General features: G+C 40.8%; 2 protein-coding genes across 2 annotated transcripts; one reads left to right on the top strand and one right to left on the bottom strand.

Moving 5' to 3' along the window:
* The first annotated feature begins 216 nt into the window (after nucleotides 1–216).
* tm2d3 (TM2 domain containing 3) lies at nucleotides 217–8,630 on the top strand. The gene is made up of 6 exons (XM_004067450.4): nucleotides 217–576; nucleotides 967–1,068; nucleotides 3,494–3,654; nucleotides 3,772–3,946; nucleotides 7,177–7,252; nucleotides 7,358–8,630. The coding sequence occupies exons 1-6, from the start codon at nucleotides 471–473 to the stop codon at nucleotides 7,521–7,523; spliced, it is 786 nt and encodes a 261-aa protein (XP_004067498.1). The 5' UTR covers nucleotides 217–470; the 3' UTR covers nucleotides 7,524–8,630.
* Nucleotides 8,631–11,658: 3,028 nt separating this feature from the next.
* LOC101166706 (la-related protein 6-like) lies at nucleotides 11,659–16,891 on the bottom strand. Its single transcript, XM_004067449.3, has 3 exons — nucleotides 16,033–16,891; nucleotides 14,657–14,855; nucleotides 11,659–13,525 (listed from the first exon to the last, which is right to left on the bottom strand). Exons 1-3 carry the CDS (start codon nucleotides 16,782–16,784, stop codon nucleotides 12,428–12,430), a joined length of 2,049 nt encoding a protein of 682 aa, XP_004067497.1. The 5' UTR covers nucleotides 16,785–16,891; the 3' UTR covers nucleotides 11,659–12,427.
* Nucleotides 16,892–20,584: the final 3,693 nt, after the last annotated feature.

Below are 20,584 nucleotides of genomic sequence, written 5' to 3'. Positions count from 1 at the left end.
ATATTAATCACTGCCAACTGATTAATATATTGTCTGCTAGGAATGAGATGCGAGCATAAAAAACCTGTCATCGTTTAAATGCCTCATAGCCAGCTGGTGAATTTGGTTTCTTACATGGAAGCTAAATTAAAATGAAAAATGATTTTCAATAAAGTTATAAACATGAGATAGTGATAAAAGGTCTTTTATTTTGGTAACAAAACAATTCCTCTCTCTGGAGAGGAAGTTGGATGTGTTCTTTGTGGAGACTGCTAAAAAATGTAAATTTGGACTTTTAGTTTTTCTTTTTAAAAATATGTTGCAAAGTAAAAAGATTAATAGAAAGTACTGTTCATTTTTAGGCGTGCTGACTGTTAAACAAGCACATTATTCGTTCGTGATTGAGTGCTACAAATAAAGGGCTGCCATCGCTCATTTTTCCTACATGATTTGAAGGCAGCTGGTGCACTGCGTTCGGTTCCGCAGCAACAATGGCTGCTAGCTGGCTAATATGGAGACCTGACCGAGGACGGTCCTTCAAACACGAAGGAATATTGGTCATGTTGATCATGGACTTGGTTCTACAGTCAGTCAACGGTAGGTTTACAGAGATAATCTATATATTATTCTGTAAATATACTTAATATCTATATTTTGCCCAACGGCTCTTAAGCTAACGTTAACCAGTAAGCTAGCTTTACCCAAACAGTGAAAACAGACTCAGCGAGCAGATGAGATTTGTGAACACTTGTCAACACTTTAACTAAAAATCTGTATAATTTTTCTCTTTTGAACATAAATTGTTAGCATGTTGTTGTTATTCACCTCGAGTAAACATATGCAGCCATTTGTTTATTGTCAAATGTAGAAACTGTTTATTTCAAAACTTCCAACTGGTTTTAATTGAATTGATTGATTTTAAACCACGGTTTTTAAACTTTGAGATGAGCTCGTGCGTTGTTTTTTTTCTCCCGCTTTTGGTGGCAGGATATTTGAGTTCCCCCCATGTTGGTCAGGAGGCTCCCCACAGCAGAGATGCCCAGCATGGACCGGTCATCACCAGCCCGGTGGTCCCCTCCGCCGCATCCGGTACACCTCTTCTGTAGATAACCGCTGTAAAAGCTGAGCTTTGTTATCCAAGCATTGGTTACAGGTCTCAGCATCAACGAGTACACCTCACTAAAGCCTTTAGTGTCCTTTCAGAATCAACATTTTCTGTGAAATAATATCCTACAGAGGTGGGCCATTGATCGCAAACAAAGTGATTTTCCTAACAAATTAATTCAAGCCCAGGATGCAAAAAAAAAAAAACACCACAAAGTCTTAGGAGAAAAGCCAAACTTAAGACTACAAAATTCTAATTATCAGGCATTCAACCACAGGTGAGACTGATGATTCATTTAAGAGGTGTCCAGCACACAAAAAGGCATTTCTTAACAAAGAAAAGCACTTCCCATTTCATTTTGTCAGCAATGGTTCCCCGTGGACAAGAAATGTCACAAAATCTGAGAAAGGAAATAATTTATCTGCACAAAAAAGGCGAGGGCTACAAAAAGATCAGCAAAGCTTTACATATCAGTCAAAATACTATAGCAAAAGTGATCCAAGAATGTAAGAAGCTGGAACTGGAAGTGCAGCCATCTGAGAGACGTACGGAAGCTAACATCTTGACAGGGGCGTCAACTGATGAGAAGGGTTGAAGGAAAATCGCCATGCAAGTTCGGTGCAGTTAGCTTAAACGGTAGAAAGCCAAACTGGAGTGACTGTTTCCCATTGCACCATACGGCATGCATATGGCATGCCTCTCCTAAAGCCCATGCACAAAAAAGCATGTTTAGAATTTGTTAGGGCCCATGCTGAAAAAGACACAGACTACTGGGACTCGATACTGTGGAGTGATGAGACAGGTATCACGGTTTTTGGAACGAATGGTTTTTAAAACTCTCAATGGTGAGGATTTTAAAGAAAATTCATGGTGCTTACAGTGAAACATGGTGGTCGCACTGGCAGTGTCCTTATGTGGGGCTGCATGAGTGCTGCTGGTGTGGGGGAACTGCATTTCACTGATGGTATCATGAACACAACAATGTACTGCTCTATACTAAAAGAGAAGAAGCTGCCATCACTTCATGCACTTGGTCGCCGAGCACTTTTCCAACACAATGGTCCCAAACACACTTCTAAAGCTACTGTTGTATTTCTGAGGAAGAACAGGCTGAAGGTGATTGAATGGCCAAGTATGTCTCCTGATCTGAACCCAACCGAACACCTGTGGGGGATTCTGAAGCCGCAGGTTGAGCATCACTCTCTATCCAGCATCCAGGCTCTAAAAGAGGTTCTTTTTGAAGAATGGAAATAGATAGATGTTGCAATATGTCACCAACTTATTCATTCCATGCATAGAAGACTTTGTGCTATATCACAGTGCTCATACAATACACCAGATGTAGTAGTTTTTGTTTCAGGGTTTATTCATTTTTGCTTCAACCAGTTTAAGTAAAAACTGAAGATTATGTGATCTAAGTTGGATCATTAACCTTAATTTCATGTTATGGAGTTTAAGAAGTGTTCAATAAAACTCAAACCTTGTGGAAAGTTTGGAAATGTTTCTTTTGTTCATTAGGCTTCTGATTAAATTGGTACTTTTTAAAGGGGGTGTACTCATTTATGCTGAGCACTGTGCCCGGTACTGAACAGGGCAGGAGAAGTTTTCCAGATTCTTCTTGCAAGATAATCAAGTGTAAATTAAATATGTGTATAAGTAAACAAGAACCCCGGGCAAATCCATTCTTAACTACCTACATTCCCATACCCACTGTGCCTCAATCCAAATGGTATTTTCTAATATTGATTCTAATAGATTTATTTCATTTGGAAGCAATTTTTTAATGGTATTGATCTATTAGATTAGCAACTTGCCTCAGACAGATTGATCTGGTTAGATCATTGGATCCTCACTTAATTTGATACATCGTTACACACACACTATTTACCCTTTAATTTACTTGGCAGATTGACCCTTATAATCAACCTGTAGTACCCTAAAACACTACAGGAGTTGTGCTTTTATTTTGTCCAGACCATGGTTTATTCTCACAAAAGAAGCAAATCTTGGCACATTCATTTCTTGTCATTTCATAATGTTGTTTTTAAAGTGGTTCTGAAATGGCACTCCAAAATAAAATGTTCAGAAAAATAAAGAAATACACCTTTTTCTAAATAAGTTACAAAATTGAATGTTGTGTTTAGTAGATTCTGCAGTTTTTATTACCACTGAAGAACTCCAACTGTATTCTGATTTATATATTTGTCTCTAAAAGGCCCAATCAAAATAAAGTTTGTTTTTTCGTGGTGTCTAGAGATTCAAAAGATGGATAGCTGTTTTTCAATAAATATGACCATCTGCTAAATTACAATAATTAATTAGAGTAGATCTGATTCCATCATCTTTTGACTATTGCTGTTTTTTTTTCTTCTCCTTTGGTTATTTCTTTTGTGTTTTTGTCTGTTGTAGTGGCCCCGACAGACAAAGAAAACTACACTTCTAAATGTCCGAGTGGTGGTTTGTGTAGCCGTCTTCCAGCTGAGTGCATTGAGTGTAATTATTACCATAACTGCACCTACGGCAAACCTGCAGCTTTTACCTGTAAACCCAGAAAAGGAGTTCACTGTATAGTGAGTAGCACTTCATATTGTGGATGCATTTTACAAAGACTTATTTTCCTCTTTCACATCTTGAAAAGTGTAAGGCAATGAAAATCCTTTTTATTTTTTGGTTTATGTGATTCGCAGGGAGAGTCAGGACAACAAGAATCCCACTTTCTTCTCTCCATCACCTGTCAGTTCTGCTGGCAGCTGGACCCGGCTCAGTACCGCTGCTCCAACTCCACCAACTGCATGACCGTCTCCTGCCCACGGCAGCGCTACAACGCCACCTGTGACGTCTTAGAGCACGTGCATTGTTTAGGTAAGGCTGTTGATTTGCTGACAGGCGACTGTCGGGTAGAACAGTCGTATAACCAAGTGGGCTTTTCATCATGCATTCAATGCAAACATTTCCAGACTTTTGTTTCGTCTTTTGTACTTTAGCAATTTACAATGTATAAAAGATAATCCAAGTTCATTTCATTTCTGAAATTGGCCTTTTGTCAGAGCTGGGAGTCCTGCAGACATACCACTCTCCTGCTCTATTGTAGAAATAAAAAAGCCACTTTGCCACGTGTGTAAAGGATGAGCTCCAAAGAGATGAAAATTGTCCCATAAAGTGCTTTTATTCAGGTCAAGATCTTGTTTAGAGGAGATTGTTGTAGGAGACAGTTTACTTTGTGCCACCGCACTCTAAAAACAAAAACTGTAGGTTTAGTCTTTGACACTGTTAAAGAGTTAATCGAGCCTGTGCTGTTTTAAGTACGATGCTCTGCAGCTCATAATTGCCTCCCACTCGTTACCAGATGTGCGAAAGGAAAAACTGTGTGGCTCTCCCATGTATTTGATCCAGCAAACTTTGTTTTTGAGCCTGTGCTTCCAGACCACAGGTGACCTTAACCTTCAGTCAAAACGTCTTTTGTGTTTGAGAAACATGATGTTTCAATTAGGTTTGATCCGTGATTGCATTTTCTTTGGTAAACAGTTGTTTTTGTGCAGTAATTGTATCGCACATATATTAGGTTTTTCCACGCATGTCACATGTTTCTGGTTGGAGTTGCTGCAAAATTGTGTTGCCCTTAATTTGCTCCGACATCCAGATGCGGGGGACAACTGCCCCAATAATGCCCAATTTAAATACTGCACCCTATTTGTTATAATACAAGCATATATTGAACCTGGATTTATATTTTTGCGATTTAGAATATTCATTTGGCTTTTATTTCTATCAAAAAGAAAATCAACTTTTGATCAGTCCCAGTGGTCTTTTAATTATGATTATGCTGTTTTTAGCTAAAATAAATGAAAAAAACCTGTTGTTTTGAAAGACGTAGTTTCTGCAGAGTGGCAGTAGTTTTGCCTCAGAATTGTGGGCGGGACTGTAGGCGCAGAATAAGCCCACCCCTTTTTCTGTCACCCATCCGTTTACACACTCTTACTAGTTTCCACAGCCCCATATACCCCCAACCTAAAAGTATGGTGTCATCATCATCATCATCTCTACAAGTGGATGCATCAGAATGGAGCGGCCAATTTTATTTATGTAAAACCAATAAATACATTTTGTAAGTAATTTTTTTCTGCCTTAGTTTTTTGTACTGAAAAAACGGATGGATGGATGGATGGATGGATAGATGGATAGATGGATAGATAAAAACTTTATTAATCTCCCAGCTAGATATTCAGGTGTTCGGCAGCAAAATACACCCAATAAATAACAATAAAATAATAGTTCATAAAATAGCAGTTCATATTAGGTAGATTTGTTAAACAGCTGTACCGAACCGAGCCCTATGAAATTCTGAATCGAACCGAATTGAGATTTTACTGTATCGTTACATTCTAGTAATTATTGTATCGTTACATTCTAGTAATTACTGTATCTAGCTTGGCTCTTCAGCCTGCTGACCCACTTCTCCTGCACTGTTAGTGTCATGCAAGTAGCAGCTGTGGTCCGTAAACCACAACCAGAAACCTCAAACTTCACTACACATAGCCATCGGCCCTTCAAGTTAAATCCTGTCTTCCTTTTCACTTTCATCAGAAGCTGCCTTGTGATTGTTAAACTCTGAAGAAGAAAAAAATTCTGCTTTTTTATTGGACAATGCAGGTAAAGACGAAAGCCGGACTGTTGGGCCCAATCGGTGCTCATCTTGTGGCTTCATTGTGATTCAGTGCATGACCCCTCTCACGTAGTCCATTTATTTGAGGCTGAACAGGCTCTTAAGAATCCTGTCACACAGTGTACGGCCGCCTTTAGGCACTTTAAGGTTTAGGAAAACTGGTTTCACCTGTCTGTTCTGTGTTCAATAGCTCCTGATCTGCAGGCCCACAAACTGAGATTTGGGGTGTCGATGTTTTTTTCCTACTTGAGGATCATCTTTTGAAACAAATTTGTGTTTTATTACACTTTTGTATTTGCAGTGTGACAACTAAGAGAGTTGTTTGTCACAGCCTTACAAATACAGTGAGCTTTCTTTTTTAAAAATGAAAACATAAATTGCTGTATTTAAAAACCCACTCCAGTAGAAATCATGTCTTTGGTGTTTTTAACATGTTCTTGGGGCATTTGTCTGATGACGGAGGACATAGATTAAGACAATTAGGCTGAAAATTGCATTTCTGGGCATTTATTTGTTCAAGTTGTTTTTAGTCAGGAGCACACCAAAAATCCAGTTTGTAAAAGAGCTCATTTGTAATGTAGGAAATGCGCCACAAGCTCCCTGCTCCGCTTAAACGGGAAGGGGTGCAAACAGTCCCACCCACAACTTAGAGGGGTTTCTCTAATGAACTCCTGCCGCTCTGCAGAAACTACGTGCTAGAAAACCACTCAGGTTTATTGACTGGGCTACAAATTATAATAAAAAAAAAACAGTGGGATCGCTTTGAAAATAGCTTTAAAGATGATCGGAGTGGGACTTAAAAAGATAATACAGAGATTTCCCCTGAAACTGTGGCTGATGGCTGATATTTGCCGATATTTAAGCGTACAGTAACACTAAGTTTAGATTTCCTTTATGTTTCTTTATTAGAAATGCACAATTTTCTTTTTACTGGACAGTCACACTGTACTTGCCCTTTTTAACAAACAGCCAAGGATCTCATAGGAACAAGAATCACTTTAACCCTTTCATATAAATATATCTGAAAGCATTTATTGATATTGGACATAACTGTAAACTATAAGATCCCCGTTGCCAGTGGAAGAACACGTATCCCAATCAAAAATAACATTTACCTGAAAACAGTCAATTACTAATCATAACTGTAAACATTAGCTTACCAATCTATTAGGAACCGGAATACATTTAATAAATGAAGTGTTTCTGAAAACAGTCATGTCTGTAGATTTTTTTAACAATACTGTCACCGATATCTCGCCCAACCGTACTTGTAAATATTACTTAGAGGCTTAAATTTGAATAAACACTGCAAATGTTTTTATGACCTTATAAATTCTTATATTGCTGTGAATATTGAGTGAGTATGGATATTGTTTTTTATTTTTTTTTATTTGGTGATCTTTGATGAAATGTTTCTCGTCCTGAGCAGGACGAAGGCGTTTTCAGAAACGTCTCTTCTGTAATTGGACTGGTGGATATAAATGGTCGACAGCTCTGGCCCTCAGGTACGTTTTATCTCTTGAGAATGCTGAAGAGTTTCATCTCTCACATTGAGGATGTTTGCTCATAAATTCCCCGATAACATCTGCGCTCTCTGCTCTTCTCTGCAGCATCACTCTCGGTGGTTTTGGAGCAGACCGCTTTTATCTGGGCCAGTGGAGAGAAGGTCTGGGCAAGCTGTTCAGCTTCGGAGGCCTGGGCATTTGGACTTTGATAGATGTTCTCCTGATTGGAGTGGGCTACGTGGGCCCCGCCGACGGTTCTCTCTACATCTGAGGCCAAACCTCTGGAGAGCAGACTGGTTTGTGGCCTCCTCTGCTCCACGCTGCCCCAGTCTCAAAAGATGGCAGATTTGAGATACTGTGTTCTCAGCACATTCGCCCGCCCGAGCTCTCTGCTCCACGCGTCCTCATCCCATCTGCTAACAAGCAGGAAGTGTTTTCCGCCTCACACCAGCAATGTCTCTTCCCACACGGCCAGCAGATCAATCCCAGTCATTCTGCGTCCATCTCCTGTTGGGGCTGTGCAGATGGAGCTGTGCAGGAGGAGGAGAAGCCGGTGATTATGTGCATCCAGTTGGTTAGATTTAAGTGCTGGTTAAGCTCCGTTTTGCTGATAGACAGCTTTGGTTTCCTGTGGAGCGGCGCTCTCGCAGACATCCTGTCACCTCAGAGCACACACTGCTCCTCTTTCATCGCAAGGTAGGCGCATCGGTGAGGGTCAGATCGTAACCATAGCTACTGACTTTTTTTTTTTTTTTTTCATCACACAAAAGAGAATTTGAACGGTCACATTTATAAAACATAAAAATGCGGCGAGGAAGGTTTTTATTGTCTTCAGGATTTGTTTTTTTTTATTCCTTTAAAAGAAAATTCAGTCAACAGTTATTTTTGAAGCTCCTTGATTTCCTTTGAAGGATCAGCCCACAAATTCATTGTTGTTTTTTTTCCAGTACCTATTACTTAAATGACTTTTCAAAACCTCCAATTCAACTATGAAAGTAAAGAGTTGATGGATGTTTTACAAACAAAAGAGGGATGTGCTGGGTAGCAAAGGAGAATAAGAATCGGTGTCATTGCTCGCTTCAGCATGCAGCTTTATTTGTGGAAATAATCTTGAGAAAATGAAACACAATCTTTTGCACTAACAAACTGCAGTAACTTGTGCTTTCTCACATACAAAAAGCTACATTTTTCCAATTTTCTTTCTGTTTTTTCCTTTCCTCTGAATGTACTATCATTTTGTGAGTGAGTGTATTGAATTATTTATTTAAGACCACTCATTCTATGTAAATATGTTTATTTCTTTTCAGGGACTTCCTGTTGGAACTGTAAATATTGTCTAAGTTATATAAATAAAAGAAAAATGGACAAAAAACTGCTGTAATTCAGGAAAATGGAAGAAAAGTGCACATTTTTTTAATAAGATTGTATTTCTGTGGTGCTAATTCTCAGAAAAACCCCATCGGAGTATTTCAGAGCCTAGTTTTTCAGTTTTTATTACCTAAATTATCTAGTTGAGTGTCTGAGTCATACTATAAAAGATAGGAAAAGGCTCGTTTAGGTGAAAGTAACCAAAGCATCACCGTTCTAAAAAAGATTATTTTTGCTTTTTTGTTATTTCCAGTTCCAGTCATTATTAGCCGTTATCTTACTCACAATGACAATTCATGCCCCAAATGGATGCTCCTGTTCTCCGCACTGCAGGAAGGTCAGAGGTCTCCATCAGGAGTCTGAGCATTCTGTCCGGCCCACCAGCAGCCTGAAACAGGAATTCAGTGGTGTTGTTAGTGAAGGTCATTTTCATGGACATCTGAGCTTTTTCCCACATTTTCTTTGCAGTTTGTGGTGCCAGAAGCTTTTGTTACGCACAAGTGTGTGACAGAAGGAAGGGGTCAGGAGGGCAACGTTGCAGCCAAGAAACATTTCCTTCCTAATCTGTTATTGTTTGAGGACTTGAGCACATTAGACCAGATATTAGTGAACCTACTAACCAGTGTGAGGCCTGTTTTTTATTTATTTTATCAGTCCTGTTCTATCATGCACATGTCTATGGACTTTCTTTTAATTTTTAAATCTTCTTCCTAGTAAATTCTTAGATGTTTGTATTTACGTTTCCATTTGACGTCCTAGCAGAGGGTGTTGTTGTGAATGCTCTCCACCCCAATTTAGTTCCTCAGTTTTCCTAGTCTGTCGCTTCAGCTAGATCTGTTTAAGGTTTTTGAGTAAAAAAGAAGACATTTTTTTTGCTTTACTGCAACATTCTAACATATCCTCCTGACTTCCAGCAATGTAAATATGTCATCTGTAGAGGACATTTCTAAACTTTATCTCTAAATCACTGCATACTACTGAATTAACTCCTTTGGTAGATACAGAGGACATTTGGGCTTTTCAATGATACCAAATGTGAAGGGGTGGGGTGCTGGGAATTGTAATTTATGGTGGATTTATTAAGAATTTTGATTCCCCCCCTCTGATAGTCAGGAGAATACTCTAATTTCATATGTTGCAAAATGTTTTTTGTGTGTAACCCTTCTGCTATCCTAGGCACGTTAACATTGGGAGATGGGTCATCTAGACCCACTAGACAGTGCTCTGAACCTTTTTTCTTCAATGATTTGTGATCTTCACTGGTGTCCATGGATTACATTAAATCTTTCCACCTTTATCCACCTTTGTCATGGTAGGGAGAACACGTCAATGTAAGGGTGGGGTCATCTAAGATAGAACAAGGGTTAAATCGTGCACAAAAAGACTCCTCCCTGATGGATGGTCACAGCGACTGAATGACTTTAGTCCGTTATTGTGCACACTTACGGGAGATTTTTCAGACTGCAAATTGGCATAACACTGATGAACAATAACAGCCTGTGTCCATGTCAGATGAGCACAGTAATGTATGTTGTGATGCTTTTAAAGCCATGTAAAATAATAGGCTGCAGTCATTACAGTAAACAGTGCTTTGTTCACACTGTGGTGGCTGAGCACCCTCCACAGAATCGCTTACGCTTTCTTTAATAGACGTACTCTAATTGCTACATCTCGAAAATTATCCTAGAAAATAACCAAAAGGAAACGGCTAACCTAAATTATTTTATTCAGATTTATGTACTCTGTGCAATTACAAGTAATGGCTATAATATTTGGATCTGCAATCATCTCTTTATGATAGAACTATTATCTGTAACCATGAAACTACCTTTAAATAGTAATTATATAGAATTTCACAAAAATAATGGCCTTATTTTGTGATCCTGTTCCAAACCAGTCCTTATTCCTGCCATTATTCTTAGACTGATGCTCTCACGATTTCCTCATTCTGAATTGCTAATCATGCAAAAGAGAACAAAAGTTTATTCATCTCCCTCTTGCGCACTCCCACTTAGTCCTGTCACGTCTTTGGATTTTGGAGCACAGGCTCTGACCCTCAGCATCCAGCCGAGCCGCACAGATCGAGTCCTCCCATTGTGTTCACTCCTACAGGAACGGATTTGTCCAACAAGCTGTGGATGAACACAAAGCTGCCACCGCATGAATTTCAAAGTCTCATAGCCCCCACTGTGTACACACACTCACATTTGCGTGGTTGCTAAGGAGAACTTGGTTCCACCTGAGGACACTGTGCAAATTGTAGTGCCTATAAACAGTGCTTACCATCCTTGAACCTTTGGAGCAAAATACTGTTTCACAATGAAGCAATAATTCTCACCAATTAAAAGGCCAATCAATGCTAAAGTGAAAACAAAGCTTTAAATGGAGGACAAACAAAACTTTGGAACATTGCGTTTATATTAAATAAAAGAAAAATCAGCGCTTCAGGAGAGTTTGAACCTTGATGACATCTCCACACATGTGAATGAAAACATACCAGAGCCTTTGAGCCCCTACTAATCAGATCATGCTATGGGAAGGCCTGCAGCAGACCCAGACTGTGGGAAAAACAAAGTCCTGCGCAGACAGAAAAAAAAAAAATGGTTCTTTACAGCAAGATGGCAGTTCAATCCCCGGGCAGCTCTTGAAAATAATAACAGTAAAATACAGCTATCTGAAGTGCAACATCACTGAAAGGCATTGAGAAAGCAATTCAGAGTGGCTACGAATCAGGATGGGCAAACATCGTCCCTGTATTTCACACAGAAAGCTGGAAAAAGATTGACTCCTGGATGCTTTAAAAGCAAGAAGTGGGAAAATATTTCCCTCTGAACAAAATGAACTACAGAACAATTTTGACAAAGTATACCCTCTAGGTTTTTCCAACACCTATAAACTGATTTTCAAATATCGTGTGCCAAGTCAGTCTTGAAAATCCGGGATCTCTTTAACCATCTTGGCACAATAACGATATCCAGCTTAATCCTGCTGCTTAAGACATTTGAGACAAAAACACGTAGTAAAGACAGAAATCAAACTGACGGCAATTTCAGTGATTTATTTGTACAATAGGAGTTTCAATGTACAAATGCCCCAGCTCAGATGTAAAGGCAATAAACACATGTGCATCGATTCTGCCAGACCTCAACTTTCCTCAAACCTCAATGTGAGCATGTCAAAGCAAAAACGAAAAGAAAACACAGCTTAAAAAATATAAATAAAGCAGCTACCTGCCTGTAGCAAGTGCCAAAGCATACAGAAAATGAACTTAGAATAAAAAAACGCAACAAAAATTCAACCTTTATGGCAAAAATGGCTTCAATTCAAAATATCCTAGAGTGAAATTCACATTAGACTAACACACGAGAAGGCATATGGTGATATCTCTATCAAACCCATGTGCCTGTGCCACTTGCACATTTAAAATCCAGACAATGTTGCAGGGGGAGGGGGTTTGCACATCAAATGGGACGCTCAAACCAAAGTGGACGAGGTGGAATTCTGTCAGGCTCACCCGAACCAGCACACAGCCCGAGGAAATGGAGGCAGCACGGTCCGTTTCCGTGGCGCCCTCTCTCAAACGTCCGTTTACATTCACTCTGATTTCCATTGGTAAATCCCTCATGTTACCATGGCAACGCAAAATGCCGTATAAAAATATAACAAATACTGAAAACTAACGCACTTGACAAAAATATATCTACACAGTCTCAAATGTTCGAGGGAGGGGGCGGGGCAAACATGGCCAAGTTTCTGATGGATCTGGAAGGGGCAGGAAATGCATAAGGATGTGCCTCGTATCAAGTATCAAGTCTGAGTGGCGGCAGACTTTCCTCTCTCAGCAACAGTGATGCTGTGAAAGCCGCGGGTGCCGTCGGGACCCCTCGGCAGCCTCATTACTCCGGGTGGCAGGCCGTCTGCGTTTTGGATCTTTCTCCCCAGCATCGGGCTGCCGACTGGACTGCTCTCCTGAGACGCCACCTGCTTGCGCCGTTGAACCCACGGACTCCCTGAAGGGGTGAGGCTGCTGTCTGAGGAGTAGTCTGCCCAGCGGCGCCCCGCCTCGGGGCTCAGCCTCCCCTCACTGGCGAGGGGAGACTTGTGCGAGTGGGGGGATTTGCGCTGAGGACACGGGCTGGCACGAGGACTCGACCAGGGGCTGTTGCGTGGAGACATACCAGGACTTAGGTGATTGTTCTGGAAGTTGATGCCAGCTGTGGTGGGGCTGAGCTTGTTGCAGGAAAGGGATTTTCTAGCCAGCCTGGGCGATGTGGGGGTGCTCTCCGTTTCTGAAGAGCTGCAGGCGGAGTCGTCTCCGTGATACTGGAGCTCTCTGACTCTGCTGTTCAGAGAGCGACTCTTGCGCATCCCTCCCTCCTCGCGGGGCCGTTCTTTGGGCACCTTCTTTTTAGGCGGCTTGGTTCCAATCAGAACCACTTTTAACCCCAGGGAGCTGTTTCCTCCATCTTCACTTCCTACTGCATCGTTGGCTTTTACGGCGGCTTCCACCTCCTCAAACTCCACAATGGCGCACTCGTCAGCGCCTAACTGAGGGTAGCGCCCGCTCAGCCTCTTCAGGTCAGCCGGCAGGTCTTTCCCAGGCTTCAGGACTCTCACAGAAGAGATGGCGCCAAAAGTTCCAAATTCTTTGAGCAGCAGCTTCATCAGCTGCTCCTGCTGAGTGGCTCCTCCTTCTCCGCTCCCATTCTCTTTAGTTAGAACGGCCAAATCAGGCCACTTCTGCAGATCGCTCAGCAGCAGCATGCGGCTGGGCAGCGACTCGCTGGCGAAGACTGGCACCGCGGACTTGCGCCGCACTTTGCGACCCTCTTCGTTCAGCTCAAGCATCTTTGAGTGCTTCAGAGCATAAGCGGTTGTTCTCCAGTCACGAGTCAGGTGTTTCACCTGCAACAAGACAACACTTCTGTCACTATGGCAACACAAAACCTTTTGATAGGGGTATTGCACAGCCATTAGGCTAAAACGGATCCCACCTCAAACATGAATACAACCATTCAAGACTATTGCTTGCCTTTTAAAGTGCATTTATGAAGCTTAAACTTTGTTGCGTGCGGTTCAATAGAGCCAAAAACCCTGTTGTATTTGCTTATCAGCCTGTTTGGACAGATTTGTTATTGTGGCATAAATAAATTCGACTAAATGAGCCAAGAGCTCTGCATGCATGAGCCTAAAGTGTCACCTGCTGTTGTGAAATAAAGTGAGAACATTATTGAGCACAGTCATCCTGACACCAGACTTCCAAAAAAATGCTACTCTCATCTCACGAGCTTCACTCCAACCTCCTGCAGAATTAGGTTCTACACAGGTCCTCCACTCCACCACTAAGGACGGTTTCTACGGTTTCCCACCATCCCCTTTGTTTGCTCCCCATCCCACTACCTTACAGCCTCTCAAAATCCCCACATAACATTACTGATGCAACAAAAGTCAGAGCAATCCAGCTGTACAGTTTTGATTCAGATGCCAGCTCGAATGAGGAAATTGAAGATTTAAATGGATCTATTCGTCTGTAAGTGGATACGTCAGAGTGTAACGGAGCAGGGAGCTCATGGCCTGTCAATTGTAGTTTGTACTCAACTACAAGCCTTTTCAAACTGCATTTTTTGATTTGCTCCAGATTCACGATTTTTATAGAAATGCTCAGAAAAGCCATTTTGAGCTTAATTTCTTTATACATGTCCTACATAATGAGAAAAACGCCCACGAACATGTTTAAAAACACCAAAAACCTTTTTTATTGAAGTGGGTCTTTAAAAAAATGAATTTCCCAAACGGCCTTTATTTGTATATTTGAACATTTCAACTGGACTCCCAATTATCAGCCAAGAAATATGACAGGGATTCAAAAGTTTTAAATGGAGCTTCAGTGTTCAGCATGTGGTATGTACACACTATATTTTATCTCATTATCTCCAAGGCTCTGTGTGCAATTAGTCCAGGCAAGTCAGCTATTTCAGTGATTTCCTGCAGAGTCTTTGTGCTTTCTACCATGTTATCATTTGCGGCCATGGTTACCTTTTTGAACGATGTGAGGAGCTTGACGCTGACAAACCCGAGTTTGTTGCGTCGGACGTGTTTAAGCAGGAAGGCATCATGCTCCAGGTTCTCATCCGACAGATAGTACTCGATCTGAGCCACCAGCTTCTGGATGAGCTCTGGATCCGGGGGCTGCCAGCTCTCCTCCTCCAACTCCCCTCCGCTGGTTCCCGCTCCACTGTGTGTGGGAAGACAACATGGTTAGCTGAGACTTTTTCACGGAGAAAAAAAAAAGCTGTGTTTAGAAGTGAAAAATGTTGCAAATTCAGTACATAAAAGGAGAGGTTTTCTATGTTGCATCATATCTGCTTGCTTCAGAGTCTGGTCTGGAGCTTAATTCACTCTGGGGCACTCTCACATTAGATTTACCCGTGAATCCCCGGGGTTCAAAGCCAGAACAACCTGACTCAGCTGACCAAAACATAATCCTGCACGCATGAGGGCCGGAGCTGGAAGACATCAGGCTAAGAAGCATCGCTGAACACAGGAGCCAAGGCCTGATTGAAATTTTCAGGATGACTCATCACCTCCACCCTCCCCTATCCTCGGACAACAGCAGCTCTCCACGCCGCTGACCGCACATTTACGCGCGCTCCACCCGAAACCCCACAGATGTTAGCGGACGCGCGCGTGTAATTGTGGCGCAAACCGAACAGGGGTTAAAGGGCCAGTCAACATGAAGAGCTGTGACTCCAAAGGAATGTTACAGGAATGTTCAGGTGACAGTTCACAAACTTTTAAGAGGGTGTGGAAAAAAAACGTGCCACCAACGCATTTCGTGGCACGGAGGTGTGACCAAAGAAACTATAGTACGAGGAGGGATTTATTTGGCCCCTGTGGCCCTGACTCACCGTTTGCGCACTCAGTCCGTGCAGAGACCTGCCAGAGGCTGGAGGATAAAAATAGCAGGCCATGACGCAGGGGAATTAGATTAGAGAGAAGGTGGCGTCCTTAGAGCAGCTCAGGTGTCTGGTTGTACGGCTCTCACAGGTGCTTTTAACAGCCAAAACATCCTTCCACGCAACCCTTGGCAGCCAAGAAGCTGCTGTCATCCTAAAGCAAAGCATGGTGGTGTTTTTTTTAAATCATTATACTACACCTGCCGGAGTGTTTAGTCTCTCTTTCATTAACTGACGATCACCTCACAAATATCAACTCTAAACCTAATCTGATCATGTTTAGCAGCAGGGAATAGATTCACAATAAACGCATGTATACCACCGACAACTTTTACAAACAAATGTGTTCAGATTTCCACGCAGAAGAAGGTTGTTCCTGCGTGTTTACGCGCATTCCTTCATCCAGTCGCGCCTCTGACTCGAGCAAACGGATGAGGAGGCAGCGAACTCCCCTACCTGGACTTGTCGTGTCTTCCGTATTCGTCCTCGCTGCAGCTGGCTCCGAGGAAGTCCAGGTTGTTGGAGGACACCTCCTCCGGCTCCTCGTCTTCCGCCGCCTGGATGGCCACCGTGATCGTCACCGTCCCCATCTCCTGCGAGTGTTGGTCCACGGTGATGACCTCATCGACGCCCTGCTCCGAATCCGAGGCGCACTCCGCTGGGCTCAGCCCGGGCATCTCCACGGACCCACTCATCATGGTCCTGGCGCGAGTCAAGGTGGTTCCACCTGGCCCCTTCCAGTCCTCGGCGTCAGCAGCAGCGCCTCCCTGGAAGCTCCTAATCGGTCTGGAGCTGAAGTCACGGGCAGGATACGGGGTGCTCACAGCCGCTCGACGCGTCTTCGGGCACCAGCGATGGCGTAGAAAAATCCAGGGGGCTCCCAGGATGCGCTCCACGGCTCGCCAGAGACCCCCGATCCAATTCCGACCCGGCGGAGGGCCCTGAGGAGCAGCGGGGCTTGTAGCAGCCAGCGAGACGCAGCCTGCAGCCGGAGTCACCGAGGGGCTACAGCCTCCGTGTGCGTGCACCGCCGCTGCTACTTCCTCATATGTAAGAGGCTTTCTGCTTTTGAAACGAGCTCTGGGATTGGACCGCGGCAGCGTCTCCTCGCAATCATTCCCAACCCACCAGCAGAAGCTAACACAAAGCCAAGAAGGGGGCAAGAGGAAGAAGAGGCAGCGCATGAAGGCGTTCACCAAAGCCTGCATTTTTTTTCTTTGTCTTCTTCAGGTTTTCGACTTTCACTCCCGATGCGTTTCCGTAAAGACCCGAACGCAACATTTGCTCGTGTCTAAGTAGGGAAGCAAACGCACGTGTTTTCCCTAATTGGGAAATTGCTTTCCTGTGGGTGATCCCTTCACACGCGCCGTTAATTGGATAAAGGGTTTCCAGTTTCTGATGGCACGCTAAAAAAATAATTTTTTTACTTTTATATAATTGATTTTAGACATTTAAAAAGTTGACAAGACTCCATTTTAGTCTAAAAGTTTGATTTGATGCCAATAAAGTTAGTTTCAACCCAATTATTGTATGTTTTAAAAAATACTTTTTCAACTCGGCGATGGCCAAGATTCTAAAATTTCCGAGGGACAGTGAACCTCTCAAACCTTAACCTCGCCAGGAGTGATTCAGATTCAGCAGCGCACGTTTGTTTTTACTTTAATGTATCTGTTTTTTGAGTGTCAAATTATTCTTGCCAAGTGACGGTCCACAGAATATCTTGACTCCTCCCCGCTGGCAAGAGAACTCGCAGCTGGTGAGCAGTCTGACTCATTTTCTGCACCACATGCCATGCAACATGGGGACAGAAGACAGGGGAGTAAAGGAGTTACTGCCCGCAGCAGATTCTCTGATGATTATTATATTTTCTTTTTTGCTCACTTAGCCTCTGAGAGAAAGTCTACAAATTCATTCAAAAAGCTTTCTAGCACAAAACTGAATCATCCTACTTTGATTAATTAATATGCAAATTTTAAGAGGTTTTCCAAACCAACAAAATTACCATACAAACAACTGGGAAACTGCAAAAAGAGGTAGCCTAAAATGTATTAGAAGAACATTATTCATAAGAATAAAAAAAACAAACTAAAAAGTATTAAAATTAGGCTATCGGTTCACTCAGTAAGTAACTCAACAAAAAACATATAAGAAATCTAGAGAAAAGGAGTTCAAAGTTTTAAATAGGAGTGAAAAGCTATAGAATTACTTCAAATTGAATGTTATGCAGCCCAATTATTATATTTTTTTACTAGTTCTTGGCAAATGGTTGATATTTTTTGAGTTTTTATGTTCTAAATTGCACAATAACCGTTGTAATACACGGAAATGACTCATTTTAGAACAAAATTAGACAACAATCTCAGTAAAACTTTGTCCATCTCAATAAATCCTTAGAAAATCTAAAACTTTATTCTCAGAGAACATAAATCTAAGTTTTGGTTTCCAAAATAATGACAATGAATGCCATCTAACATGTCAGCATTTATTGAACTTTAACATAACATCTTTAAAATTGAACCAGGTTTTTGGAGTTTTAAATCATGTTTTCATATTGTCAAGACTATGGCGCGAAAAGATTTAGACTCATTTTAATAATTATTATTATTATTTATTTCTAAAGCCCTTATTGAAACAAAAATTCACAATTGTCAGTTTTGGAAAAAAAACCTTTTGTAGGAAACGGGAAAGATAAGCTAAAACAACTTAAAAGCAGGTCAAATATATTGAAATATCTAAAAAGACGGTTTAAAACGTTATACTATATAACTACGAAATAGTTTGCAATGTACAAAGAGGAACTGAGGTGGTTTTGTCACCATGGCACCATTCGTACTCCTTTTCTAATAATCTTGAGCGCTTCCTCTTTCCTTGGTTGCTGTAGTGTTGGCTCTTCATCTGTCCACAGCCATACCTTTAAGTGTCATCTCCTGAGTGTGAAGTTCAGGACAGCCTAAAAGCCAAAAAGTGGGAACATGTAGAGGACAGGCTGTTCTCCATGCCATATCTGCAACAGATTCGATTTTCATGGCCTCTATGGGAGACTAGAACATCTGTTACACTTCTGTTTTAGTCTGGTTTTTGCTCATGCATGTGGGTTTTTTCTTTTCTTTTTAATTTTCACCTATCTTTTTCAATTTTACTATAATTACAATCTCCTCCAGTTTTCACTTTCCAAATCTCTAGAGAAGGGAACTCTAAATCAGACCTCTTATTTGTTCCTCATTCTCATCTTTTTCATTTCTTGTGCTCCCTCTGAGATAGCCTATTTAATGGACGGTCTGTGGGGCTTTACTGGGCTTTTTTCCTGGCTGTGGCTGGAATTAAAAACTCTGCTCTGACAGTGTTTGGCATTTTCCAACAGGAAATACAGTTTTGCCCCTCTTTAATAAGATGAAAAGGGTGTTTTTAAACAGAAATGTTATGTTTTCCTCTGAATTATAAAATTATGTAAATCAACAACATTTGAACACTTTTTAGACTCGAAGTGTTTTCTAAAAGCACATTTTCCAAAACCAATTTATTTGATTTCTTAAATTAACGAACTGTTAGATAATCTACTGTAATGTACGCTATGAGTCCTTGTCAAACGCCTTGTGGCTGTACTTGCATCCTTTTTATTCAATTTAAAATAAAATAAAATGCTTGCATTAAACACATCAAACACCAAATTATAAAAAATTAATTAAAAACTGTTTTATTTTTTTACTTTTCTGTTATGTAAATCATGTGAGAGAATTATAAGCATCTTTGCTATGGAGAAATCTGGACCTTTTCCTCTGTTTAAAGAGTACAGAAAATGTGGGAGACTGAAATAAGTCTAGTATAAATAAATCAATTGAATCCATTCAGACAAATAAACTTGACTTTTTCAATTTGCATGTACTTTGATAAAGTAAACATATTTGCTGCATATCACATGCAGTTACTTGGCTGATTGATTACATTTCTAAGGACCTTCCTTTTGAATAAATATTAACTGTACACTTTGGGCAATGGGAACAGTGCAAACATACAATAAATCAACTTTGTTTTGCTTTATTTGATTAGGATTTCCCACAGTGATCCCTCAGCCATGTGACTTTAACAGCTGTTGAAGAGCGAATCCTCTTTGGGGCATTGGAAATCAAAAATGTCCATTTGAATTTGTACAATTAAAGTTTATTTATGTTTATAGAAATATTTGAAGACATAAAAGGAGAGATTTTGAAAGCCCTCTCTTTGCCTTTTTTTCACCAAGTATCACTTTTAATCCACAGTTTCTGACCAATTGTCTCATTTAGCTTGGCGAGGACTCAATGCTTTGCACCAAATTATAACCACAATAAATCTGAAACATATTAGCTTCAGGTTACTGCTTTTGTTTCCTTTTTTGAATCTTCTGCAAACTTTTGTTAGTACTATATAAAAATAGATAGCACTATTCAACCCAAAAGACAAATTAATTACTTTCCAAACTTTTAAAGTCTTATGGGTAAATAAAAAAATAAAATAAAAAATGACACAGAGTGTAGAGTCAGTCTCTATGTTTTTTACTTTTTACTTCACTCTTAAAATACTTGGGTTATTTCTTTTACCCAATTTTTGGGATATACTGTAGTTACTTTTTAGAGCAATACAAATTTTTTTGGTTATCGTGGTTTAATTTTAACCAAATTTTTATTTAGTTAAAATTAGTAAGACCCTTTAGTAGTAATTAGTAAGACCCTTTTTAACCTTGGATTTGGATTAAAAACAACCCAACCTGGGTTATTTTGACGAATGGAGTTTTTAGTGTGAATTGGAAACATTCATTTAGTTGGACACTGACTCCAAACATAATATGTAAACATAATTTGGTGTTTTTAAATTTTTTAGACAAAAATCCCTACAACATGATCGTTTGGACTGATGTTTTCACACCAACAATAGCAAACACAATTCCAGAGACCAGGAGAATTCACTCCACATGGTGAAGATTTTGTTGGACAAAAGTTTCCCAAATTTTGTCCAACAAAAGTTCCTTTTAAAC

Source organism: Oryzias latipes, chromosome 3 (genome assembly GCF_002234675.1).
Source record: "Oryzias latipes chromosome 3, ASM223467v1".
NCBI classification, from domain to species: domain Eukaryota; kingdom Metazoa; phylum Chordata; class Actinopteri; order Beloniformes; family Adrianichthyidae; genus Oryzias; species Oryzias latipes.
This window is presented reverse-complemented; position numbering and strand designations above follow the sequence as displayed.